Here is a 27,733-nt window from a genome sequence, read left to right as displayed (position 1 = left end):
AATTGATTCGCTTTGTGAGTATTCTTTTTACCCTGCTTTGTTTATAAGTGAGAGAGCTGGAATTCAAATTCAATCAGATCTGTATTCACCATCCTTTAGCAGCTTCTGGGATACCTCTGACTACAGAGATACATGCACACACTTTACCAACCGAAAGAATTGCCATAGTTTTTGCTCACTGAATTAATTCTTTATAAACTTGCCTGGCAAATGATAAATACATAAAAGAGAAAAAGAATTATTTATGGGCTTGGAAAGTTGGACATCCTTATGGAAAAAAGTATTACAACCCTATCTCAGACCATACACAAAAATCAATTCCAGGCCAATTAAGGACTTAAATATGAAAAGCAAAATCTCCAGAAAGAATGTTAGGATACTCTCTTTATGACGTATGTTAAGAAAGGAGTTCTTAAGTGAGTCACAGAAAGCATAAACCATAAACAAAAAAACTGAGAATTTTGCCTGAATTAAAATTACTTTGGAATGAAATAAGACCAATAACAGTTTTAAAAACAAGACCCAGAGGAAGTGAAAATATTTGCAATTCATTTCATGGATTTTTAACGTGATATCTAGAATATATAAAGAAGATCTATAAGTCAATAAAGGTTTTTTAAAAATAGGAAACCAGGGGGGCTGGTGGGAATAGGCAATTTGCTCGAGAAGAAATCTGAATGGCCTATTAATATACAAAAATTTCTTGAGCTTCACTTATGATCAGGGAACAGAAAAGAATTAATATGACACACATTTACACCCATAAAACTAATAAAATGTATGTCTGTGAATGTTAAGGGTAAGGATGTGGGAAAGTAAGAGCCCTCTAATATTGTCAGTGGGTTCTTCAACTGGTACAGCCACTTCAAGAGCAATTGCATACCCCATGACTCAGAAACCCTGTTCCCCAGGATTTATCATGGAAAAAGTCTCTCAAGTATGCACAAGAACATATATGCAAAGATGTTCAAGGTAGCTTTGCCTGTGACAAAAATTTGGAGACAGTCTTATTGTCCATCAGGAAAATGAATTCCATTCATCCAATGGAATACTGTAAAAACATTAGAATGACTGAGCAAGAGCTCATGTGCCAAGTTGGATAAATCTCTAAAACACTGCACCGCCCTTCATCCAAACCAATACATGGTACCACCAACAAAATGGTACCATTTTTCATCATGCAGTGTGTCCCACCTTCCATTTCTACCCTCTGTGTGAATTCCCCCCCCCCCCCTCCAAGTCCTCACTGAATTCCAGAAACTTTCCCTGTAGTATCTAACCTTGATCCTTTCCTTTTGGTTTGCATCTCTCTTTTGACAGCCACACAGCAACTCCCCCGCCCAAAAAAAAAAAAAAAAAAAATCAGAGCCCTCCCATCATCGCCTCACCAACATCCTCTTTTCTTCTTTTTCTTAATCTTGGATAATTTCACAGGTGGAAAAAAAATCTCAGTTGAATGTGTATTTATTGTTATTCCTGAGACTGAAAATTTTTCATAAGCTAATTCTTTGTCTGTATTACTTCTCTCTTATTCACTTATAGCATCCTTTGCAATCTTTTGAACACAGCTCCTATCACATATTGAAAACAAAAAACCAATTTTGAACTAAAATGAATTAAAAGCTAGAAATTCAAGGTAAATCAACGAAAAAAAAAGTCAAAAAAAATAACTCCAACATAAGAAGTATGCTAAAATACAGAAGCATATCACTAATACTACAAACTTGCACACCGAGGCCCTTTCTTAATTAGGTGAATGGAACACATACCTTTACAGCTTACACGATGCTGAGTATAGGGGGCATCCATTCCTTATGGCTTAACTAGCTTCTGCTGGTTTGAGGAACAAGAAGTGTTTGACACAGACAGAACACATAGCCAAGAAAGTTTGTGCCAGGAGCCAGCGTTCCCTACAAAGACTCTAACTTGAGACAGATCCCCCTCCCAATAAACTTTGATTCTGTGAATGTATGACCTTATTCCCTAAATTTAATGTATGTATCTTTGGAAAGGTTCCTACTAACCTTATGACTTCTGGATTTTACAGCTAATAAGCAGAATCATAACTGAAATGATTACATAAATACAGAGTCACCTTTCCCCCAGAAAATGCAAGCTATTTTTTTTCCAGCAGTTTACATGGCATTTAGTGGTCCCTGGGTTTTCTATTATTTCTTTGTAGGATCCTGGAGATCCCAAGAATCATTTCCAGACAGCATAGTTTTTGCTAACAGCTTCCAGTAACTTGTTCTGCCATTCAAATTCAGAGGTTCGGATTGGGAATCACATGCTCAATATAAAAAAAAAAGCTGTAGCGAAGACGAGCTATAGAACTGGAATTACCAAGATCATAGCCAGTGACCATCACTGCAATAGTTTCCCTCTCTTTTCACTTACGAGTAATTTATCACTCTGTCTGGACTTGGACATGTTGCATCAGCCAATCCAGATTTTTAAAGAGTGCGTGGCTCCTAGAGTGCTGACCAGACGCAAACTCCTCCTTTTAGGAGATCCAGGACATCAGTGTAGAACTGCTTAGGATATGAACTCCAGAATACTACTTACTTAGGATTTAACCTCTACTAAGCCCAACTGAATTTAAATTAGGTTTTGTGGTTGTCACAGGACTCAAGAACACCCAGAAAGGGTAAGTTTGTCATACCTTCATCACTTTGTCCCCTTATGAGTATATACTATTCTGTTAAAAAGCAAAACAGAAAAAAAAAAAAAAGCAAAACGAAACAACATAATGATGGCAGCACTGCCCAGAAATATGCTTCCTTTATACTCTACCAGCTTCTAAACTATATTTTCAAATATATGAATTTATATGGAATTAACCTACATGTTATAATGTGTTCTAGAGATGTTTCTGCTTTTTGTTCATTTGGCTTTTGTTTTTCTTTTTAGTGTAATGCAAAATAAATAGGACTTCATACTAAATCTACAACTGTCATGAGTAAATACATTTCACAAAGGTAAAAAAAAAAATCAGCCTAAACCAGACTTTGGTTTATATTAAAAGGTTCCCTAGGGAACTAGGTTTTACATTTGAGCCCTGATTTAGCTAAAAGATTTATAAGGGCACATGTAGAAATACAGGTCCCTACTGAGTGATCAACCCGGGCTGAGACATAATTATGATTCTCTCTGCTCTCCATTCCACTGGAAATTGATCCCAGGAGCCCAGAGGGGAGATGGTCACCAAAGAAGAACATAAATGTTCTAGCAATATGACCACCGGGTCACCTTCCCAATCTCCAATGCCCATCTAAAGGACATTAGAAGATGATACGCAAGTCTTTTTCAGATATCAAATTGACAGGAATATTGGCTTCCCTTGGAAAACTAATGTCGGTAATATGTTTTGCAGACCTTGAAGCCAAATTTGGTTGGATCTTTTTGTGCTTGATCATTCCAGGTTGTCACTCAGCTCAGCTGTCCTAAGTGCAGTGGTGGCACTCAGGAGACTGAGCTAAAAATGAGGTCGCCAAGTAAGATGTGTAAAACAAGCCAGGAATAGAAAACTGGAATTTTCCTTGTAAAAAAATAAAATTGCTTAATAACTTGCTGAAATTTCTCAGGAATGAAGTAACTTACTGGGAGGCCTGATCTTGGTGGCCTATCCCCTTTGAAAATGTCCCCATCTCATCACCTCATGGGACAGAGTGGAAAAACTTGTTCATCAGTCCACTGGGAGGTGCTGCAAGTTTCTTACAAGCTTCATGTGGTTGCAGTGTTGTTGCTGATGTCTCTTAACCATCATGGCAAAGAAACCCTGAAAACTCCTCACGAAGCCCGGTAATCCACACCCAGGGTCTCAAGAATACAAGGGTCGAATGTCAGTATACAGTTATATAACAAAAACAAGATTTAACAAGGAAATTATAGGAAGAAAATATCTATTCTTTCTCTTGATGGCACCCTCCACACTACCCATCGCATACTCTTACCTGTGTTCTCCTAACAGCTAAATGTAACAAGACCCCAATCTTGCAAGACTTTGATAATATGAAAGTTTATAAAAATTACCATGTTATCAGTTCTAACAAAAATATACACATTTTATACATTTGGAGTAGGTAAAAGTGTAAAAAGTTAGAAATGTACAAATCTGTATGAGAACATTAGCAAAGTATTATTCTGAGTATTTTCTGGAAGACCGATAGTCAAGTGAGTTCCATATGGAGAAACTATTTTCAATTATTATTTTAATTCTATGTAGTTCTGTTGAATATAACATTGGTCATCATTACTTGTTTATTCCCTAGGGTAAGATTACTTACATGCTTTTCTAATATTTCTGTTGAGGATTTCCTATTCCTTTGGCAAAAGAAATTTCACTATTGTAGGTTTACTAGCTTGTCACTATTTTTATTTTTCACGATTATTTATTTTCACATCCAATGTAAGGTTTGCCTCATTTTTTAATCTTATAAAGTGTTTATGGAAATGGGTGTCACTTTTCGATACCCCCAACGTCAATTTTTCTCTACATCTGCAAGAGTTTCATCTGTTAATTTGTGTAAGGATCTGCCCGTAATAAATGGTCTCTCAGCCTGCGTGCCTTTAGTTTAGGAACTGGACAGTGGATTCACAGATGTCCCTTGTGGCTCAGGAATTAGGCAGTCTGATCCATGAACCACAAGCCACACAGGATATAATACTAAGGCGATCACATAACTACTGCATAAATAACAAGTTAAGTGTTCCTATAACTGCCAGCCCTTCTCTTGATCACTAACCTAATTTCCTATGGCTTAAAGCAAGAATGCAGTTGATAAATGTATTTAGGCCTTATGCTCAGTCATATTGGACTACCTCCTTATCTCTAGATGTGTGATACTTGAAGGCCAAGGAGATTAATCACCACTATATTTTGCCTAATAAGAACAACCTTTATCCTCCATATTCACCTGATTAGGTCCAAATGAAAAAAAAAAAAAAAAACTAGTAGTGAACATGAAAATAATATATGCTTTGAAATATTTGTTTTATGGAGGTAGACATATTCTTAACAATTGATCTTTCAAAATTAATAGCGACATAAAAAGTAAGGAGGAATATCGAACGGAAGCAGAAGCAAATAGAGAAAGTGAAAGTGTCCCCACATAAAGGGGCATCTGTGACATTTGAAGAAAGTGTACATAATGAGAAACAGGGAAGCCAGATGCAGACTCCACCAACTGAGCAGTCAATGATGGGTGAAACTGAGCAATGCATCATTAGTCAAAGCAGGACAAATATTCTGCTGCTAAATAAGAACCTATTACACCTAAGAGCTTGTAAATATCATTAAGTGAGAAGGGCAAAGAAATAATAATAATAATGAAAGAGTATGCCTCATCGATTATAAGTGATCTAGAATATAATAACCTGCCTATAGATCATAAATAAACAGTAGTACCATTTGTCTACACAGAATAGAAAGAGTAGTTCATTGAACCATGTAGAGTGAACTTGTTGCCTTTATCAAATATCTGCAATTATCAGCCCCTAACTGTTTGAAAATGAGAAACCATCACAGGCCAGTTGGCACCTATTTCCAAAATGAATGCCCTTGAACTGCAGTGAAAATTCATCACATTAGTGGTAGGTATGAAATTTCAAAAGACAGTCATACATTTAAGACCTCCCTGATGGGATCAGGTGCTCAATCATGTGGAAAATCACCTGTTTCAAAGTAGCAAAAGTCCTGACGTGTCTAAGTACCATCATGAGGATATTCTCTCACATTATTCCAAACTTGTCGATCGGATCCTGCTTTGGCTTTCAACAGGAGAGCCCAGTGAATAAAAAGATGCATTTCAGTTCATTGGGTTGTGATTCATTTGAGTATTGAGTGATAGGAACTATGGCACCCCAAGATGGAGAAAGCAGAATTCCTGTCCTTCAAGAGCTTCAGTCTCAATATGGTCTTTAAAGAGGTGATTGAATAAAATGAGGCTGTCAGGGTGGGGCACTAACCCAACAGGACTAGTGTTCTAAGATAAGGAAGAGAAATCATGGGTGCACTTGCACAGGGACAACCCTGTGAAAAAGCAGCAAAGGGACAGCCATCTATAAGCCAAAGAGAGAAGCCTTGAGAAACCAAACCTGATGCCACCTTGATCTTGGACTTCCAACCTGCAGAACTGTGAGAAGATAAATTTCCTCTTGTTTAAACCACCAAGTCTGGAGTGTTTTGCTACGGCAGCTCTAGCAAACTAATATAGCGTCCTTCCCTATAGCAGCGTTGCTTCACAAATGCAAGAGACAGTAGGGGAGTGAATGATCTTGAGAAAGAGCTAAGGAGGCAGTTCCCCATCACTCTTTGGGTTCAGGGAGAAAGTGAATTGAAGCACTGTTAGGGACATCATACTGGGTGGGGGAAGAGATTAGCTGACTTCAAATGTCTTTTCTAACAGTCCAATTCTATCATTTTTCTCCACAAACCTCGGTCTCTCCGTGGAAGAGAACTATCACTCCCGTGATCAAATATACTTGGGGAGCTATATCTAGAAATTAAAACTAAAACAAATATTTTAAATGCTTTTTTTTTTACTCCTTCCAGCCCCTGTTTCATTTGGCTCTTTCAGTTCTCTTTAATGGTCTCACTGCTGCCATCATCTTTCCCCAATGTTTTGGAGATGAGTATTTGAAATGGAACTTGAAGGACTGATAGGATCTTACCGAATTGGAGGAGATGGACTGGGAAGTGTCTTTCCGGGTGAGAAGAAAGAGGGTGATGTCCCCCTGTCTTTACTGTCAGGGTCACAGAGATGTGACATGGTCTTTGAGCAGCTGCAGTGACCGCAAGAAAGCAGCATTCTAGAATGCCCTGAGAAGGCTCAAGAGTCAGCAGATCTGCATCTACTCTTGCTGGTTGTGAAGAGTCAACTCAGCTCAGGGAACTGTGATCTGCATTATTACGTTGTTAGCCAGTCTAACCAATTCTGTTGAGAGAAAAGAACAGTAAGAACAATGGCTGGTGTTAATACAAAATGTTCATTTTGGTCAATAAACTTTCTTCCCTATGCCACCAAATCATTTTACAAAGCTGCTGCTGAGAGAACCCTTTAAATGATCAGGAGGCCCCGCTCTTCTGTACCCCTCTTTGGCAAAAGTGCTCATAATGAGCAGTACACTGCCCAAAATGTGAATAGCACTTTGATTAAAAGATTAACAAATGTACTTAATGCCACTGAACCATACACTTCAACGTGGTTAAAATGGTAAATTTTGTTATAAATATTTTACCACAATCCTTAAAAAGTAACACCAAGTTTTAACCACATCATAAAATAACACCTCTAAGCATGTTAGCCTTCTAGGAGACTAGGAAACTGATTAATAGGACCATTTGATCAGCACAATGCAGCGGAGACAGGAATGGAAAGGCCGATAATCATCTGTACCCGAGGAGACTTAAATGTCTTTATGCTGAGAATAACACTCAGCATGAAGTCATCTGCAAAACACTAGTCACATTGCCCTAGTCAAATTTACAAGGTTCCATTCTTCTGCTGTTTGAATCATCTTTCTATGAGCACTATCTGTCTACTGTTTTGAAGGAGAAGGTCTGGCCTTCTCAGGGTGGAGGGCCAGACTCCAGATGTTGTGGCTCACCCTGTCAGAACCAGATTCACTCTTTCCACTTGGATTGTCTCTCAACAACTGCATGTGACTGGAAAGGAGAATGGCTCCATTCCAGGAAATCCTTCTGTTCTGTGTTTGCTTTAAACGTATAATTTCATGTTTAGCTCTCACTCAGAGTAGTAACAAACGACACTGATTATACACTTGCTGCATGCAAAACACACCCTTAGTCTTAGGGCTGTGGCGGTACAAAAAAAATATACTCCTGCCATCATCAGGCTTAGAATCTGGATGGCTTGACAAAGCATGTTTCTAATTAGTAATGGTTACTCTGAGGAGATTACCAGTGAAGATTAATTACAAGGGTTTTTCTTGGAGTGCCAAAACTGTTTCCCTCAGTTAATATTTCAACTACTTGTCATCTATGTTGTAATATAATTTTGACTTAAAATTCAAATTCCAATGACAGTAACACATTTTTTAAATAATTGGACCTTTTTCCAATTTAGTGAGACCGGTTTTCTTTTTAATGTGCGTAAAGTGTAAGTCAGATTTGTTTTCCTCTTTCCGGGATGATGGTGGTGAGTTCATTTCTGGCCCAGTCCTTCACAGCTGAGTGGCACTCTAACTCTCCTGGTCATTTGGGGCTGTATTTGTGACCTGGACAAGTCTCTTAACACTTCATTACATCTACGTGATAAGTGATAAGTTTCCAGAAGTCTCTGTGGGTGGAGTTGGCTGACATGATGAACTAATGACTACCTGGTAGGATAAAAATAAGATATATCACTTACATAAAGTTCTTACTCTGCATTTCTAAATACTTTACTCCTTTCACCCTTAGGCAGTGCATTAGTATCCCAGTTGGTGATGAAACTGAGGCACAGAGAGTTTAGGTAACTTGTGAAGGATCTCGCAGCTAGAAAGCTGTGAAGTCAGATTCGATCCCTGTGTGGTGTGAGTTTTTGCCATCAGCCTGGAAGAAGCTGATATCACCTAGTAGCAAATATCCACCTCAAATTAAACCTCAGGATTTGCTTTCTTGGGCTAAGACCATGCTGAAGAAGAGAATCTAAGAAAACATCTGCATTCTTCATTTGCCCCTCTGTGACAAAAGACTCTGGCCCCCTCCCCTGAGGTGCCCTGAAGCATGTTCTTCCTCTTTTTGGCATTCCTTCTTCCCTGGAAAAACAAGAGCATCACACTAGCTTAAAGAGTTCCTTTATCTTCCTTCCCTCAATCTACCGTCTTTATCTAATTTCCTGGCAATTTACATTTCATTGAACATATTTTCATAGCTGAATCACCCTAAAAAAAATTTTTAAATCTAATCCATGAAGAACAGTAATGCATGTTATACAAAATCCACCATCAATGTGGATTTCTGATTATAGCCCCAACACATTTCAGTTTGCTCAAAGAATTTTATTAAAAGAAATTAATTCAGAAAGTCATTTTCTTTCTTAAAAAAAAAAGTTTCACTCTTCCAGGTTACATGTTTGTAAGCACTTTCGTCCTCAGCTACATAATGTAAACACATTCTTAAACATATTTCCTTCAGTGTGGTCTTCAGGTAATTCCCTTATTTCCTATAGGCCGTCCTAAGGGACATAGCTATAGAAGTTCATTAATATTGCCAATTAGAAATGTAGAAGAATTCATATAGGACCCATCAATCAACTCAGGCTTCTCAGCTGTATATTTCTCCAGTTCTCCTAATAGTGGACTATTTTTATTTCTTAATGTTAGTTGACAAAGCCAGTCACAAATACGGTGGAATCAGATCATTACCTAGCTAGATGTCATGTGGATTCTGCTCTGATACAAATCATACAAAGGGTTCGTTCATGTGATATTTTCCCGTTATCAATTTTTTCACTAACCCCAACTTACAGCATATCGATCTATGAACCTTATCAACCTTATCAGTATTTCCTCATTACTTGACAGTTATGGATTAGCAGTAGAAGCTTAAGCACTATACAAAGCATGGAATTAGACATGAAACATGTGTATATATGTATTATATATATATATATATAAATGTGTGTATATATATGTGTGCGTGTGTGTGTGTGTGTGTGTGGTAGGCATTACTACTATTCCCTAATATCCAGTTCTCCATTTCCAACCAAAGGGCATGATGGCACATTCCACACCTCTGAAGTTACAGGTGGCCTTCTTACTGATTTTGGTCAACAGAATGTGAATGAAAATGACATGTATCACTTCCCAATGGAAGTATCTAACTTCTAGTAATGGATTCCTGCCTTCTCTCTGCCTGTTAAGTGATTATGGGAGCACATTTTGATATGAAAGTACTATAAAAGAAAGATAAAAGAAAGCAGCTGGAATGTTAAGCTGGGAAAACAGCTGCCCTGGAATGCCCCCCCCCCCACAACCCACAGAAAATTCTGCATTAGTATGAGGCAAACTTCTGTTGTTTGGTGATAGCTGTTACCTAGCGCATCCTGACTGATACAGTATTATAGGTTATCCATGATTTGCATCATACCGAAGCTCAGGGCTGTATGTATAATTCCTGAGTAAACTAATCAACTTAATCTGCCAGTAGCCTAACATCATTTTAAATTCATCATCTTAAAAATGATTACTAATATGTGGTTACAAGGAGAACTGGGAAAAATAATTTGCATAAATCAGTATACATTCTATCTACCTCTATAAAAGCAAGGGATGGCACACACCTTAAAGATCAATATTCAAACAGATCATCCTTGCACATACAAAATAGCTCATTATATCTTGCAAATCAAAAATCTATTTTAGCTAAATTAATTCTGGAAGTAGAATATAGATAGATAACAATGTACAAAAGCGTTTCCAGCTATTTCATGCCAGCATGAAGATCCTACTAGAGTCTCATGGGCACAGAGCATATGAACAAAAAGAACCACTATTCGTGTGAGGGCATCAGGTCTATTCTGACACTCTCCTTCCAAAACTACCCCCACCTGAGAGTAAACACATTCCTCTCCCAGACAACATAAAACCATGGAGCAATAACCCTCAACCATGGATTCAATCTATCCCTACCTTCCCTGTCAATCACCCTCACTGTAGGCAGAAATGAGCCTTCCAAGTAGGTTCAAGAACCAGAAAATTCTGCTTCCCAAAGTACATTCTTCTCTGCACAAAGGGACACTTGAAATACATGAATGGGAAAAAATGCCTCAGAAAAATAAGAGCTAACCCTTCTCAAATTCTAACCACGCCATTTTTGAGGTTAAGAAGAAAGGAGAAAAGCTCAATTGGGTTTTTTTTTTTTTTCATTGCAAATCTAAAAGTCCTCTTTTCAACCAAATTGATATGGGAACTATCACATTGAGATGTACAAGAAATACAGTGTCTGAGTTGTAGCCAACCTGTCCAAACCCCGGAACATATTATGATCAAACTTCTATGTTGGGAGACATCTGGACAAGGTGCTTGCCCATACCCATCTTAATCATGAGATGCATAATTTAGCCACTACAAAAGCAGTGCCACTTATGGACTGGTAAGAAACTGGAGAGAAAACATCGGTACAGGGGAATCCACTCATGAAATTAAATATGGTTCAAATACTACATTCGAAGTCATTTATTAAGACATAGATCTCCATTTCTTAACATATGGAAAGTTGTTACAGACAGTATGTATCATCTGATTGCATTTTTATGAAGCTATGATTATTCCTTTTCTCTTAAGTTAAAAGAAAAGGACTATTTTTCACTTTTTTCTGTAGACGGAAGCAGTGAAATTAAAGAAACTTTCACTTTCCCCTTTATAATTTTGTGTTGCCTGAATATTTTACATGGATTACTTTTGTAAACAACAAAGAAACGTTCTGGGGAGGAAATCAATTTATGAGTGAAAATGAAAGTTTCATTTTAACTTGATTTAATTTTCAATCCATTCCCTTCAGTCTTCAGTCAATTGTCTGCCGTTGACTTGGGACATGCAGCTAGGAAAAATACATCATTTATCTGGTGGTTAATGAGAATTTCCCATGTATCTATTAAAGTTTAGGGTTTTTAAGACGCTGAAAATTGTTCTCTGAAAGTAAATTTATAAACTAGACAGGATTTGATCCCTTTGCTAGTTTACGCTGGTCTAATTGGAGGACAATAATAAGATTTTTACAGAAGGATTTTGTGATTATGGGCTTTCTAATAAGGCTTAGGAATATAAAAGACTATATTCTATCACAATTCAAAAAGCAATTAAGTATCTCAGACACGACCTGCAAATGCCTAGGCCTTGTTATTCCTTTCCCGAGCAACACATATTTTGCTCTATGAGAAAAATCCCTTTATCCAAATGTAGCAGGAGAAAAACTCTACCTCCAGAAATATGTGCCGTCTTCATCTTTAGGCTAAATGCAGAGAAGTGGGAATTTTATTTTTACCTACAAATACTAAACCATAACCCCTTACATGCAAGGACCTTTTGATAACCTCCACAGTGTATGGTAGAGGCCCAATAATCTTTTGATTGGATGGATAGAATTAAACCCCAAGGAACTGGAGAGATTCCTTCTTTAAGGCATTAAGCTGCTAATTACATCATCTATGGTTAAAGAGAGGAGCCGTGCAGAATATTTGTCCATCTTGTGATGACATGGTAACATTTCAGAACATTTCAGTGACTATCTGTTCAAGTCTTTCAGATATCACAGGACTATCTTAGGTAACAGTACACATTTTCAGTGGGGGTGGGGGGTGGGGGATGAAAGAAATCATCTCCCCCTCCCTAATCTTCCCCTCCACCCCCACTGCACTCAGCTCCTCTGTATGGAACCATAACAAGCTTAACAAGTAAAAGTTTTCAACCTAATAACACTAAACAAAAGGGAACTAAAGACATGTGTTCGGTATTTATTCCAGGGAAGAACTGATAATAGAAAACCTTAGATAATCTTGTTCATTTTGAAGCTCTAATTCAGACAAACTTGGATGTGGAAAAAGGTTTCTGAACTAGTAAAAATAATAGTAAGTTAAATGTACTCATAAAAGCACTCTTTTCTTCCTTATTTTCTTCCAGGGCAGAACTTGTTATGAATTTCTTTAACTAATTAAGATTTCAAGGAAACTAAAGGAAAAACAGCAAAGCCCTAAACAACATGGCCAAGTCGATCACTAGACACTCCACAGACTGGCCACCTACCAGAAACCCAACTTAACATTTGGAAATGTTGTTTCTCTGTAATATTTCACTCCCCATTGTACCACTGGAGATTTACAAACTATTAAGAAATATTAGAGTTAGTAATGAAACTTTGTTAGCATTTAGTGCCAACAAACTCAGAGGGCTTAGTCTATGTATGAGGGATACTATAGTTTGAAATTACAGGTTACACTAAATCAACCAAGAACAAATGTTCTTTCTAATTTACAGATTTATTTGTTGCTGGGAATACCTGTGGTTTACTGAAAATGAGTATGTCATAAAAGGATGAATCACTTTAATGAATCTGACAAATGTCTTCATTTGGGCAGCATAAAAATCTACCAGTATAGGGACCCAAACAAATATGAGTATGGAAAGGTGTCCCTAAAGTCAGTTCAGTAAGAATGACAAAGGGCTTTTTATTCTGGGATTTGACTCTGGAAAGATTGTACATGTGTGCAGGAACTCAGATTCCATCTGTTGCTTTAGAGCCAACAGGCTTTATTGTATTGACTTTGTGCTCTTATCTGATGGCAATAAATTCCCACCAGAGTGAAACACCAGCTTAGCCAGTGACCCCTGCTGTTCAAATCAGACAATGGAGCAGGTCTTTCTTCCCAGAGAAACTGTGGCTTCTGGACCGCCCTCTATGAATGGCCTTGGGATTTTGCTATTTCCATTCAGCATTTCCTAATGTGAGCAATTAGGAGATGCTTCATTTCAAGAGTCTCATCAGCAGTTGCAACACATCAGTGAGCAATAAACTGCTGGGACCCCAGAAAGAGGCAGGAAAACTGGAAAGAAAGGCACAGGGAGGAGGAAAGGAAAAGTAGCCAGCAGAGCTCCTTGCATATATGAGGTGCTCAATAAATCTGTCTTTAATTAAGAGTGCTAAATGAAGGAAGTGTCCACGGCCGACACGAATTTCAAAGTTTCGAACCCCAAAGACCAAGGAATTATCATTGGTCCAACAAATCTGAGACCCTATGCTGTGAACAAAAGGCTGCCGGGAAGGGACATGTACGCTCAACAAATGGAATTTCCTTCCCAGAGGCCTGTGTCACTGAGCTGCCCCCAGGTGTTTGGTTGAGTTTTGGTTTTGGTTTTGGTTTTTAAAGGAGAAGCAGTCCAGGGATGCAAGTAGGACCTCAGTCCTTCTCCCTGAATGTCTAGGGCCATTTTGGTTTTGGTTTTTAAAGGAGAAGCAGTCCAGGGATGCAAGTAGGACCTCAGTCCTTCTCCCCGAATGTCTAGGGCCATTTTGGTTTTGGTTTTTAAAGGAGAAGCAGTCCAGGGATGCAAGTAGGACCTCAGTCCTTCTCCCCGAATGTCTAGGGCCATTTTTCCCATTGAGGTCACCATGAAAGAAACAGAACTGACTCTCCCCAAAGCACCACCAACAGAGGGTCCCCATGATGTGCCTGAGGAAACTGCACTATGCAGCATCTTCCTCTGTGCGTCCCAAGCCAGCGTCTGACTAGAACACTCCTGAGGCTGGGGAAGAGCAAGAAAATGGTCTGCTGCAGTAGCAGATTCTCGCTGGGAGTGGAACGGGGTTTCGTTTGCTTGGTTGGTTTTTGTCTTGCTTTTGTCGTCTTGGAGCCCCTGGTTGCAGTCCTGCTGAGCTCCGACAGTATCCATCCCGGCCTTCGGCCTTTCTCAAAGGGCTGGTGCGCGTGCTCGGTTCTGGACCTCTGGACCTCTGGCCTCTGGACCTCGTGGTCCCCGCCGCCCCGCCGCCCCGCCGCCGCCCTCGGCCAGCCCGCCCGTCCTGGCGGAAGGAGGGCACCGGGGCCCAACCTCCCTGGACACTTCGTTGGCTGTTCCAGCTCCAGATTGGGGCGCGCCGGCCCCTCGGCCCCGGACAGCAGCAGAGGCGCAGGAACTCGGGGTAGCAGTCGGGGAACCGTGCGTGCCCCGCCCCGACTCTTGTTTCCCTGAACCCCGAGGCCAGGGCTCTGCTGCCCCAGGCCGGGGCCAGGTACCGCGGAACGGCGGGGGGCGGGGGGCGGGGGCGGGGGCGGCACCTGCCGCGGGGGGCGCCCCGGTCTCGGGCGCGGGCGGAGGGAAGGCCGCGGGGCAAGAACGAGCCGATCTCCCCGCCCCCGCGCCCCCAAAAGCGGCCTCGCGGCCAGCTTCTGAGCACGCAGGAGCCCTCAGAACCTCGGGGGCGTGCAGGGAGCCGAACCGCCCCCCCCAGGGCCCTCTGTCTGGGGAGACGGCGCCCCCAGATGGCTGCGCCGAATCCCGCCGAAGGATGCTGCGGCCCGCGCGGCCCCGGGTCCCGCCCGAAGCGGGAGGGTCCGGGTCCGCAGCCCCGGGCGGGCGGTGACGTCACCCAGCGGCCTGCGAGCGGCGGCCCCGCGGGCGCCCGGGCCCCTGGAGACCCCCGCCAGGCCTGGCCGCGACCTCCGGGGCCGCCCGGGCCGCGCCTGCGCTTGGTGCGCACGCGTCGTAGCAGCGGCTGGCCCGGCGGTGGGACCTGCTGCCAGCGCCTCGAGCCCTCGTGCCTCAGTGTCCCCCCGGGGCGCCTTACTTGCAAAGCGACGACCCCCACCCCCACCCCCACCTGGGGGGCGGCCCTGAGGATTTCGGGGGACGCAGTGCCCTGCAGCCAGTGTGCTGGTGCGGCGGGGCGCCCTTCGCGAAGCTTCCCCGCCTGCTGGCGCAGGGACCTGCGTGGTCCCGCCCGGGGCTTGCGGGCCGCCGGGGCGTAAGGCCTCGCAGGAGGCCGCGTCCCAGTGGGAGCGTCCGCACCAGGCTCTCGGAGCGAAAGGCCGGGCGGGCAGTGGGCCGTGCCTCGGGGGCCCAGAAGCTCGTTCGCGGGTGGAGCGACCCTGCCCCTCCGGAGCCGGAGAGTCCCGGAACCCGCGCACCGTGCACGGGGTCCTGCTCCCCGTACCCGCGCTCCCACCGCTCAGCAGCGCCGGTGTCGGCGAGCGGCGCGGGGGGCGCCAGGTGCCCGGCCCCAGCCCCAGCCCCAGCCCCAGCCCCAGCCCCGCGCACCGGGGCCCGCCGGCCGCAGCTTAGAGACCCCGGCCACACCCCGGACCTCTGAGCGCGGCCGTGAGGGCCCCGATGGCGGCTGGCACCGCATCCTCTGGCCAGGCTGGCGACCGGGTTGTGCCCGGGACTCCCCGGGGCCTGCGCTGCCCCGGCGCTACTCGGGCGGGGGAGCCGAGCCGCACCCAGAACCTGCAGGGTCGAGGCTCTGCGCGGAGCCTGCAGCATCGGGCGGGACGTCGCTCACTGCGGGGACACGGAGTGCGGGGAAGAGGCCGACCCCATCCCGGGCCGCCCGGCAGCCCGCAGGGGAGCGAGCACGCACCCCGCTGCCCCCGGTTTCAGGGATTAGTTTCCGTCCCTAAAACGGGCAAGTAGCGAATGGACTGCGGGGTGGGGGCGGGGGGCAGGAGCGGGGCAGGCGCCGGCTCTCGGTTTGTGAAAGCAAAAGCTTCGGTCACTTGCGCTAGGTGGCGGGGCTCCCAGGGGGCCCGGAGGCCCGGAGGCCCGGAGGCCCGCGGCCGCCCCGGAGCGCACGGAGCCCGCCGAGCGAGGGCGCCGCGCCGCCGGCTGCACCACGTGCGCGCACGTCTCCGCGGGGCACAGCGACCCCGGCTGGGGAGGCGGGGACTGTCCCCCGCACGGGCGGCCGCGCGGTTCCCACGCAGGCGGAGGTCCTCGCCGGCGTCCTGGCCTCTGCGGGAGGTTGTTTTCCGGTTCCCGCTCAACCATCCGGTCCCGCGGGCGCGCCTGTCACGCACGCACACGCTTGACCGGGCGCGGGGGGGAAACCCAACGGCTGCAGGTGAAGGGAGTGAGCGGGGGACAGCGAGGCGCAGCCTGCGCGCGATGAGGTCGAGGTCGGGGGGCGCAGGTGCGACGGGGGCTCGGCGGGCCGCGGAACCCCGCAGGCCAGGCCGGACCCGGCGCGGCGGCGGCGGCGGCGGCGGCGGAGGCTCCAGCGCGGCTCCCGGCGCCCCCTGGCGGCGGGTGGCCGCGCGCGCGCTGCGGAAACAATGCCTGGGGCCCGGCGGCCGCGAGGGCGCCCGGCGTCCTGGCTGCGGGGGGTGTGCGGCCGTCCCCGCCTTCCCCGAGCCGCACCCGCATCGGGCTCCCCGGTCCCGAGCTTGGGAGTCTGAAGGCCCGAGACGACCCCGAGGGAGGGCGTTGGGGTTGGGGGCGGTGGAGGCGGGATGGCCCCGTCCCGCCCCAGGCCCACGTCCTAGCATCTCCCAGAGCTCGGGTTCTGCTTAATTGCTGGATTCGGTGTGCCTCTGTTTCCTGGGGGGGTTACTTCCAGAATAGTTTGTGTTGGGGAGCGGAGGTTTTAGGGCTGTTGGTGCTTTAGCTAGAAACGAAAAGGCCTGGGGCTAGTCCTGCGGAAGAACGGCCTTTTGGCTGCCGCCCCAGGCGCTGCCCCCAGAAGATCACGGGGTCACAGAAGAGCTAGAGGCTGGATCTAGATGCAGGGACACAGGTTCTTGGAGGCCAGAAGATGCTCTCCCTCCAGACGGTGATTCCCCTGATGTGTGTACGGCCGGGAGGGGACGGAAATAACACCGAGTGGGCTTTCCCCATCCACACATGTAGCCCCTCCCCAAAGCACTCGGACCCCGATGCAGGCGGGACGACTTGAACCTGGGAGGCCGCCGGGGCCACTGCACCTTTCCGGAAGGAGGGAGACCGGGACGCTGCGGACGGAGCCCGTGGCGAGCCCCGAGCGGAGCGGCCGGGGAGTGATAACAATGCGCTACCTCACGTGTGCAGGAGCCCTGGCCGGGTGGCTCCCCGGGGATCATTTGCTTGGACCTGCACGGCCACCAAGCTAGGGAGGCTGAGGGGGCGGAGACGACCTGCCCCTAGGGCAGACTTGGGCGATTAGCGAGAAGGAGGCCCCTACACACACACACACACACACACACACACACACACCCAGCGTCCCTCTCCTGGCACCCAAGTCCCGGTTTCCAGCTGTAAACTTACTGTTTGCAGTCCTCAAGGGCAGTGGGAGAGCCCCGGCCCCACGAGAGCGAGGCGCGGCCTGCCTCCTGCTGCACACTAGGGGCCCGCTGGCCTGTGCAGGATGCACCAACCACCGCCGCCAAGGCCCCGGCCGGCGCTCGGGGACCTCTAGGCAGGGCTCCTTGCAATGCCCCTGCCCCCTTCCAGGCTGCCCACCTGGCACATTTTCTGCCAAGTCCTACGGGCCCGGCGCGATTCTTTCCAAACTCCGGCTCCCCTGAGCGCCGCGCCGCGAGGGCCTGTGTGTTAGGGCCCGCGCTGCCCTCGAGCATTGAGTCATCACTTTCATTTAAGGGGGCGGGGGGTGTGGGGGGGGGGGAGGCAGGTCTCTTTTCCAAACCCGGGAAATGGTGGGCAGTCGTGTGTGCGTCTGATGAGACTCTGCAAAGGCATTAACACGACGGCAAAATCTAGACTTACTTCCAACAGCGCAACAACCCCAACGTTTGGGGGGGAAATTCCCCTTTCCGCGTAAAAGTCTTGCTCGCACGACTTTATTTGTAATTCTGATTTTTTTTTTTTAAAGGGCACACATCACACCGTATGGAAATGGGCCCGTCTGGGGGACCCGCGGCTGCAGATCGGAGAGGAAACCAGGCTCGCCGGCGCGGCCTCCCGCGGACAGGTCCCGGGCGCGCGGGACCGAGGCACAAAGAACTGCGGCAGATGCAGTTCGGCCGCGCAGCTGCGGGGTCGAGGCCGAAGCTCCGGGCCGGGGTCCAACAGCCCCAGACCTGGGCCTCGCGGGGGGCGGAGCGCGCTGCCGCCGGGGCCGGGTGGCCAGGCGCCCGCCGCGGCCGCCGCGTCCCCCGGGCTCCGCAGGCCCCCGGGGCCGGGGGGCGGGGGCCGGGGGGCGGGGGCGGGGGGCGGGGAGGGGGCGCCGCGGCCAGGCCGGCCCGGTTGCTTGTTGTTGAAAGCAACCGCGTTGCACACGGTCTGCAGCATCTGAAGGGGGTGGAGGCGGAATTTCCTCCGGGGAGCGCGTGAGGGGCATTCGCAACGGAAAACCAGACCAAAAGAGAAGTGACCAAGCCTCCTCGGATTACTCTCCGCTGGCTCCTCCCTTTCTCCCCCCACCCCCAGATTTGCATAAAAAAGGCCAAGGAGCCTCTGGCGGGGCCCCAGCAGCGGCTCACTCTGCTCCCCCGGGTCGGAGCCCCCCGGAGCCGAGCTCGGGCGAGCGGCGCCAAGCCCAGCGCACGGCGTCTCCCGCGGGCCCTCGGCGCTGCCGGTGCCTCTGCGCTGCGGCCGCCGCCTCTCCAGGCCCCCGAGCCGCCGACAGGGCGAGCGGGCGGGGACCGACCCGGCGCGGCTGCCTCCGCTTGCTGCCCAGGCTCCGCTCTCCGCCCCGCGGGGGTCGCGCGCCCACGATGCCGCGGGGCCCCGGCTCGCTCCTGCTGCTCGTCCTGGCGTCGCACTGCTGCTTGGGCTCGGCGCGCGGGCTCTTCTTCGGCCAGCCCGACTTCTCCTACAAGCGCAGCAACTGCAAGCCCATCCCGGCCAACCTGCAGCTGTGCCACGGCATCGAGTACCAGAACATGCGGCTGCCCAACCTGCTGGGCCACGAGACCATGAAGGAGGTGCTGGAGCAGGCGGGCGCCTGGATCCCGCTGGTCATGAAGCAGTGCCACCCGGACACCAAGAAGTTCCTGTGCTCGCTCTTCGCCCCCGTGTGCCTCGACGACCTGGACGAGACCATCCAGCCGTGCCACTCTCTCTGCGTGCAGGTGAAGGACCGCTGCGCCCCGGTCATGTCGGCCTTCGGCTTCCCCTGGCCGGACATGCTCGAGTGCGACCGATTCCCCCAGGACAACGACCTCTGCATACCCCTCGCCAGCAGCGACCATCTCCTGCCGGCCACCGAGGAAGGTAAGCCTGTGCTCGTCTCCGCCCCCACCCCGCCCCACCCCGGCCCCCACCCCGCTCTGCTAAGGCTTTTTGTGCAGAAGCTCGCGGCGCACGCCCCACGCCCCGCCGTGTCCCCGCCTCGGGTGCCAGTCCCAGGCGGGGCAGACGCTCCTCTTGCCCCCCCCCCCCGTGGCATCGGGACGACTTTGAGACCCCACACATACACACGCACACCCCCTCCGAGCCTCTCCTTCCCTTCCGAGTTATACCAGTTGCTCTTTCTTAGAGAAGTTTAAAAGAAAAAGAAAAAAAAAAAAAAAAGACAACTGAAAGGCGTTTCTCTTTTCTCTTCGAGATATGCAATTTTTTAAAGAGGTTAGTCCTGGGAGCTCACGTCTGAGAGCGCTGGTCCCGGGGGAGGAGGCGCTGGGAGTGAGCACCCTGGCCAGAGCTTTGTCGCTCGGCCCCAGGCGACAGTTGTCACCGCCGGGCAGGGTCCTAGGCACGGCAACGTTCCCGCACAGGCCGGGTACCCAGAGCGCACAGATAGTCCTTTACGGTGTTTTCTGTTCTTTGCCCACTTAGGTTTTGGAAATAAAAGCCGGGCTGGCTCGCAGCACGTTGAAAATGGAGCACTGGTTGTGCTGTTCGGGTATCTAAGGAAGAGGGCAGAAAGCGAACCTCCAGGAATCATTTTTCTATCACTAATCAGCTTATATCTTAGGAGTGGTTTTAATTAACTGGAGAAAATCGTGCAAAAGAGAGTTTCCCAGGTTTTCAGAAAACAGAGGGGGAGTTCCTGTGCAAAAAAAAAAAAAAAAAAAAGCCATCAAAGCAATGAAAACCTCATGGTTCTTGATACTCTTCCTGGAAGAAAAACGTACACAATGTGTCTGAGCCGATTCAGGTCCCCAGGAGATGGAAAGGGAGCTTCCTAATCCCCTGCAGGGCTCCAGCAGCCTCTCTTTCAATCTCTAATTGTTTTCCTATAGCCATCATTGGTTAAAGAAAATGCACAGTTGTTTAGCAATCTTTCCTGGCAGGCACCTCGGGCTTGCAATCATCTTATTGGTTAGATTTCTAATTTATTGCAAATGTTTGGCATATTTCAAACATTTGTCCAACATATACCACAGACCAACCAATACAGGTTAGTAACATTTTATATACATTCCTAGAGCTCCTAATTGGAAATGTTTCATTTTGTTTGAGTGAGGGGAATTAAGGACAGTTTTATGTGTGTTACTTTTGTTTTTATTTCTTTCCACCATCCGCACCAAGGTTATAAAAACTACATTTCTCCAAATCGCCATTTTCCCCCTTCAAAATAAAAAGTTTATGGTCCTCAAAATATGCTCTGCGATTTTTCTAATTTGGTACATGTCTCTTACATCATGAGTCACCAAGGTTTTCTTCTGTGACAATTCAGTTTCATATTAATGAAAAGCAAGTTTTACCTAAATTTTAGACCTAGCATTAGCACATTTATAAATGCGAGAAAGGGAATAGTATGTTTGCTTTTTTTCCCCCCAAATCAGACTCTTTTAGAAGAGCCTTTAGTGGTCTCTCTGATCCTTGCGCCTACATTTGGTCAGACCCCCATAGACAGTTTGCTTCAATTATGATTCACTTCAGAAAAAGCTTTGGGGTTTTTTTTGTTTGTTTGTTTGGCTGATTGTTTTTTGGTTTGAGGTTATTGGGGGGTGGGGGATTGTTTGTTTTGGGGAGTCTGAAATGAACAAAGAGGAGCAAGAAGAACCTGCAAGGGAGAGGAAGATAACAGTGACATAAAAGCAGCTTACCCCTGCCACAAACTTGACAGAAAGGACACGGGGGGGGGGGGGGGGGGGGGGGGGTGCAGAACCAGTGAGAGCAGAGCAGGCTGCTGTGGTTGTTGAGGGGTCTTTCCAAAGAGGGAGAGCCCATACGTAACCCCTACAGCACTGACCACCTCTCCCTGTCCAGACTTGAAAATCTCTTGAAGTGACCTCCCCAAGACACGAGTCTCCTGAAGAGTCCAGCAGAGACTGAGCTGCACTGGTGTCCTGCAGCTGAAAAAGACAATCTCTTGGCCATATTTTGTGGTAACCAATTTTCCAAAACCCCTCGAGGTTTCTCTGGTGCTTTCTCTTCAGAGAGGCTTTGGAAACAACTTTTTTTCAGAGACAGAATTTGTCTCAGGGGTGGGGAGGAAGAGCTAAAAAGCCAAAATACTCTGCCCCTAACCCCCTTGTGGGGTGCGGGTGGGGTGTTGATTCATCATTTATTAAACACAACGATAGGTATTCTTGTTTTGCCCATCAAAAAACAGAAGTCATGGAAGACTTTCTTGGGAATGAGTGATCCTTTTCAAAGGAGGCAGAAGCTGGGGTCTTACTGTACAATTGCTACTCTTGTCTGGATAAGCCCCTTTGAATTGTTTACAAACGCCACCTGCTGTTGCACATTTACTAATTTTTCACGTTTCTAGCTCCAAAGGTATGCGAAGCCTGCAAAAATAAAAATGAGGATGACAACGACATAATGGAAACTCTTTGTAAAAATGATTTTGGTAAGTAATACGCCACCAACAGCAAAAGATTTCGCATTCAAAAGTTTTATTTACCAGTAAAACTTAAAAGTACAAATCGTTAAGATGTCACTGGATAAAACTTGCATAATATACCATCATAGCTCATCTTTCCCAAAGTCTTCCAATTTGCTCTATCCCAGTGGTCTCCCTATGCTAACTATCTTGCTCTAAGCTGTATCTTTTTAGGTGAAATTCATTGTTCTGTTAAGCAATAATCAAATAATGAGAATTACTCAAATTAGGAATTTTCAATGGCCCATTTTTCATTTCACTTTGACTTTTGTTTGCCAGTAAGCATAATCTTGGGTCGTGTTCTCTTTCAGTCCCTTGATATGTGTATCAGGAATAGAAGCATGTAAATATTAGCCCCAGCAAAAACATTTTGAAGGCATTAGTAAGCAAAAAATAAAAGTTTACTCCAGCCTCAAATATGTTTACCTTGTTCATAGCCCATAACACTTTGCTCCTTTACATCCCATTACTAGTGACTATGTGACTAGTGACTACATCCAAGGTATTGGTTAACAATCCTGGGGGGGGGGGGGGGGGCATTCTTTAAATTTAAAATTTAAATAAGGTCTAGGAATTTACTTTGGCAAAATTCATGAGAGGTGCCATGATGATACCGGGCTTGGGGACGATAATGGGTGTGATTTGTTACCCAGGTTCACAGTGTGTAGGTCACTAACCTTAAGAGAGAATATTAGAGGAAAGAGGGATGGAGACTATCCACACAGAGCTTCATCAGCACCTCTCCACCACACTGAGAGCTCTCTGGTGAGGGCAGGAGCCCAGCTAGACCCAGAATCTGCTAACTTTGGAGTCAGGAGTGGCCATGAACTTCACGCAGACGTTCACGGGGGCATTCTTGTCTTTGTCCCATTCCAAGAGGAGGCACATTTTGATGTTTTTGAGAGGCTGGTATCCCTTAAAAGTATTCAGCCAGACGGTTGAACTTCCTGGTAAGCAGATACAGTTCCCATTCTATCTAACAATAACAGAGCCTAGCAGATTTATATTAAAATTGTTGTATACTCAACGGAGTCCTTGAAACCGAGAGACATCACTTCAGCACTCTCTGCTGGGGCTGCCTTCCCACGGGCTCCTTAGAACTTCTCATCCCAGCAATCTCAGACCTGATCAGGTCCCTGAAGCTTTGGAAACTACACTATCACTATTCCTTACAACCCCGGGTCTCTTCCAGAAGTGTCCTGGGTTTAACTTTAGCTGATCCTAGAACAGCCGTAGCTTTAGGAAAAACTTCACACTGCTAAGGAAGGGAAAAAGAAAAGAGGCGATCCTAAATTCTAACCAATCTTTCCCCTCAGGAGGAACCACAAATGGGATGATAGGGTTTCGTATGTCTCTATTTAAATATATACAACTGTAAGTAGTGAAGGCCAGGCAGGCTGGTAGCAGCCATCTCAGATCTCCAGCGCCTTACCAAAACACACTTCTGAGCTTCCATGCTACACGATTTAATTAAGGGAAAAATAGAAAAATAGAATTTCAATAGAATTTACATTAAAATGTATATAAAATATCATTTTCTTCTAGTAGCTTATGTCCTTTGCACTAGATATAATAGCACAGCTGTCTCTCCTAACTTTCCACGAAGTTGGTTATATGATGGGGCTCTAAAATGATTGAAACTAGGGCACGTGTACACATACACATACTAATACTTGTTTTATGGCTTCCCTTACGAAAGATCCACTTCCTAAGGATGTTCTATCAAGACCTAGCCCCCGATAAAAGTGTGTATGTGTGTGAGAGTGTGTGTCCTAGTGTTCTCTTCTTAGAGGAGAAAGCCTTTGAGAACATGGGTATTTAACTATTATTAGAACATTTAAGCTATCACACACACAGACTACCTCACAGCTGTGTTTGCTATTTCCTCACATTAAGCTTGTCCCAAAAGGGATAATGAACCTGAATGGTAGCCTTGAAGTGTATCATATACTCCTGGTTTATAAGCAGTACTCTGTATTGCCTCTATACTTTGGAAAGTAATGGAAAAGTAGAAGGACCAAGGGTAGAAATCTAATTTATTTAACTTAAACCTCCACAAAAGCTCACACTCTTTCCCCACTGCAGTCCTGAAGTATAGAGAAAAATGTAGAAGGCCTCCTTATTTCAATGGTAAAAGTACTGGTGCAGAAAGAGTAGCCCAGAGCTGCCTGCCTCTGCATACAATCTATTGTTGGATCAGTTAGTACCATCACCTCTGTTTCTCATCACTTTCTGCATCCCCATTCACATCTTCCAGGGCAGGAAAAATTATTTTAGGGCTTTGATTCTCTATATTTGGTTCCAGCTGAAAATCCAGAGAGGAAATGCCTGTTGTCTTCCCATGGTGAGCTTTTGCATAGTTGATTATTTTATAACTAGAAAAAACTAAGTAATAAATCTTCCTCCTGGTTAAAAGTAATAGTTTTCTGATGTTTTGAGCTCAAGAATGTTTAATTTGACCAGGTGCTCTATCATACATGTTCTATCTATGCTATAGACAAGGCTCCCAGGTAACATATAATTAACTCTACCACCTTGTGACTTTCCCACCCACCCCTTATGCAGAGGCATCAGGAACGTGTGACATCTCCATGGGACTTATTCCATGACTTCAGTCTCATAAACCCTGAGAACTCAGTACTATGGCTTAGATGCACATCTGACAAAATAATGGTTGGCCAAATCACAGCACCGTTGATTTATCTGGTTGAGCTTCATCAAGTCCTGGTTGGCCAGAAAAGCCATGATTATTCAAATTCCCTTTCTGGGAGAGGGAGAGGAAAAAGAGAGAGAGAGAGAGAGAGAGATCCCCAAAGCAGTTACACAGAGAGAGAGAGAAAAAAAAAAACCCCTCTTCCTCTATTACTAATTTAAATAATACATTAAATTCCATCAAAGTCAGGAAGTGCCATTTGCACATCATCTGTATGGAACACTTGTCAATGTCATGAAGAGTCTTAGGCTACGTTACAGTTCGGCATGTTAATGTTCTGAACAGGACCAGAAGTTTAAGAGAGCAGAGCAGTGTTAAGAGGAGGAGGTTTGGGGACCAAGGTTCCACAACTAGACTTAGCCAGGACGCAACCCAACTGGGTGACCTCATGTAAGTCACTAACTTCTCTGGATTTCAAATTGTCTTTGTATCAGCAAGAGATTTTAACTGGATGATCCTTTCCAACCTTAAAACTCTACCCTTTCCCTGCCTTCAAGGAGTCTCGAAATTTAATTCCAGCATGTATGCTTGGAGGGTATTCTTTCCCAAAGCAGAGTGCTCATGACTGTAAAATGTGTCTTTTATATAAAGTGAACCACTTACTTGTGGTCTTAGCATTCTAGTGAGTCTACATATCCATTTTGGAAACGGTACATATATGATCTGTAAACGCCTTGGCTTTGGACAGGCAAATGATAGCAGATGAGGATGAGATCTTCAGAAAAACACTTTTACAGCTAAACATGTTGTGCTCTTAGAGTCTTGGATATTTTTTTCTCCTAGTTGCTTTACCAAATCAAATGCAGCTGCTGTAAGATCAATTCTCCTTCCCCGTAGTCTGTTCTTTAGAAAACAATGATTGTGTGATATAATTTCCTTACAGGTTTGTCCAAAAACCTCTCCAACGTAATAAATTGAGTTTAAAGTTTATGGCCACAGATGGATCACGTTTCACCTAAGAGTCAGGCATTTCTTTTCATGCTGAAGTTTGCAATAGGGGAAGTCATTTGTTGAGGAGAGCACAAACCACATGCAACCTACGTACAAACACAAGAACACAAGGGCGAGGAAGAAAAGTTAATTGAGTCCCACCAAGAGATTTTTGAAAGGGTGGCTGATTTGAAATAAAGCGCCTGGCTAGCCCTTTGAGGCTTTAGAAATGAAGCCACCTGCTGCCTCCGGCTCCCCACCCCCCACCTGCAGCCCCTGATAGTCTCATTAGCTGCAGGAAGCTCTTCTTCCCTCCCCCAGGCCAAGTCACACAAATATGCAGCGGAAGAGGGTGAGCAAAGCTCCCACTCTGTGTAGTGCGCATCCCCTTATTACAACCGGTGTGATTCTCACCCCTCTTGTCTTCCGTAGCACTGAAAATAAAAGTGAAGGAGATAACCTACATCAACAGAGATACCAAAATCATCCTGGAGACCAAGAGCAAGACCATTTACAAGCTGAACGGTGTGTCTGAAAGGGACCTGAAGAAATCCGTGCTGTGGCTGAAAGACAGCCTGCAGTGCACCTGCGAGGAGATGAATGACATCAACGCGCCTTATCTGGTCATGGGACAGAAACTAGGTGGGGAGCTGGTGATCACCTCAGTGAAGCGGTGGCAAAAGGGGCAGAGAGAGTTCAAGCGCATCTCCCGCAGCATCCGCAAGTTGCAGTGCTAGTTTGCCCTCCCCCCCAGGCCGCCTCCAGGGCCAGGCTGACCACTTCCGCTCTGGGTCCCCAGCTCTCATCCCCCAAGCACAGGCCCTTGCAGCTCTGGCCCCAGCCTGGAGCAGCTTCCCTTGCCTTTTGCACGTTTGCACCCTGGCATCTCCTGAGTTATAAGGCCTTAGGAGGCCTCAGGAGTGGATAGCTGTTTTCACATACAGGAAGAACCCACCCAGATCTTGTAGAAATGTTCAAACTAATAAAATCATGAATATTTTTACGAAGTTTTTAAATAGCTCACTTTAGTTTTGAATAGGTACAGCTGTGACTTGGGTCTGACTTTCCTTCTTTCTGTTTGGTTTGGGCCAACTGATTTTCACTCTCTGCTAAGGTTGCCGTAACGTGCAAATGGCTTCATTTCTCGATGTGGCCCAAACTGTGGTGGGTCACAATCCTCGTTGAGATAAAGCTGGCTGTTATCTCGACGTCTCTCAGCTCCAGCCTGAGACTCAGAGCCTAAGTCTTACAATAATTCACCTGTCATTTTACACCCCCGTTGGGAACTTACAACAGTAGCAGCATGTACTGCATCTCCGGGTAGAGTACTTCCATTTATCAAAAGCACATTAACCACCATAGCATGAGTTCTTCGAATAAAGGGCAAAACAGATTTTATAATTGACCTGAGTACTTTAAGCTTTGTTTAAAACATTTTTTACTTAATTTTGCAAATTTAAACCATTGTAGCTTACCTGTAATATACATAGTAGTTGACCTTAAAAAGTTGTAAAAATATTGCTTTAACCAACACTGTAAATATTTCAGATAAACATTATATTCTTGTATATAAACTTTACATCCTGTTTTACCTACTGCCCGTCTTCTGTCTTTTCTTCTTAGTGGAAGGAAATGGGAAAGCGACTTACAAGAGTAACCAGAGTGGCTGCCTCCCCTCTCCTGAGGCCCAGCCTTCCCGCAGTTTGAAGGGTCTGTTTCTTAAGTGACTCAGGAAAATGTGTGGCCTCCCCCCACCCCGGCCCCACAACACACAACACCTGGCTGTTGCCTTGTGCCTCACATCTCATACAGATTTTACCGCCGCAGACCCTGCGGGGAGGCAGAGATTTGCAGGTTTTGCAAAAGACTTTCCTGCTTTTGTC

General features: G+C 46.3%; 2 protein-coding genes across 2 annotated transcripts; both read left to right on the top strand.

Moving 5' to 3' along the window:
* The first annotated feature begins 15,828 nt into the window (after positions 1 to 15,828).
* On the top strand, positions 15,829 to 18,724 carry LOC140594111 (uncharacterized). The gene is made up of 3 exons (XM_072722491.1): positions 15,829 to 16,123; positions 16,224 to 16,558; positions 18,302 to 18,724. The coding sequence occupies exons 1-3, from the start codon at positions 15,829 to 15,831 to the stop codon at positions 18,722 to 18,724; spliced, it is 1,053 nt and encodes a 350-aa protein (XP_072578592.1).
* A 6-nt stretch (positions 18,725 to 18,730) lies between these two features.
* On the top strand, positions 18,731 to 27,446 carry SFRP2 (secreted frizzled related protein 2). Its single transcript, XM_026016608.2, has 3 exons — positions 18,731 to 19,644; positions 22,094 to 22,174; positions 26,283 to 27,446. The coding sequence occupies exons 1-3, from the start codon at positions 19,146 to 19,148 to the stop codon at positions 26,585 to 26,587; spliced, it is 885 nt and encodes a 294-aa protein (XP_025872393.1). The 5' UTR covers positions 18,731 to 19,145; the 3' UTR covers positions 26,588 to 27,446.
* Positions 27,447 to 27,733: the final 287 nt, after the last annotated feature.

This window comes from Vulpes vulpes, chromosome 10 (assembly GCF_048418805.1).
Source record: "Vulpes vulpes isolate BD-2025 chromosome 10, VulVul3, whole genome shotgun sequence".
NCBI classification, from domain to species: Eukaryota; Metazoa; Chordata; class Mammalia; order Carnivora; family Canidae; genus Vulpes; species Vulpes vulpes.
This window is presented reverse-complemented; position numbering and strand designations above follow the sequence as displayed.

What these genes read in the sequence shown, in the direction of transcription:
- LOC140594111 (XM_072722491.1), top strand. Translation starts at nt 15,829, where the DNA reads ATGGCGGCTGGCACCGCATCCTCTGGCCAGGCTGGCGACCGGGTTGTG. An exon ending in AGTTTCCGTCCCTAAAACGG is followed by an intron (nt 16,124 to 16,223) that starts GCAAGTAGCGAA and finishes CACTTGCGCTAG; the next exon opens with GTGGCGGGGCTCCCAGGGGG. An exon ending in GGGAAACCCAACGGCTGCAG is followed by an intron (nt 16,559 to 18,301) that starts GTGAAGGGAGTG and finishes TTTTTTTTAAAG; the next exon opens with GGCACACATCACACCGTATG.
- SFRP2 (XM_026016608.2), top strand. Translation starts at nt 19,146, where the DNA reads ATGCCGCGGGGCCCCGGCTCGCTCCTGCTGCTCGTCCTGGCGTCGCAC. An exon ending in CCTGCCGGCCACCGAGGAAG is followed by an intron (nt 19,645 to 22,093) that starts GTAAGCCTGTGC and finishes TCACGTTTCTAG; the next exon opens with CTCCAAAGGTATGCGAAGCC. An exon ending in TCTTTGTAAAAATGATTTTG is followed by an intron (nt 22,175 to 26,282) that starts GTAAGTAATACG and finishes TGTCTTCCGTAG; the next exon opens with CACTGAAAATAAAAGTGAAG.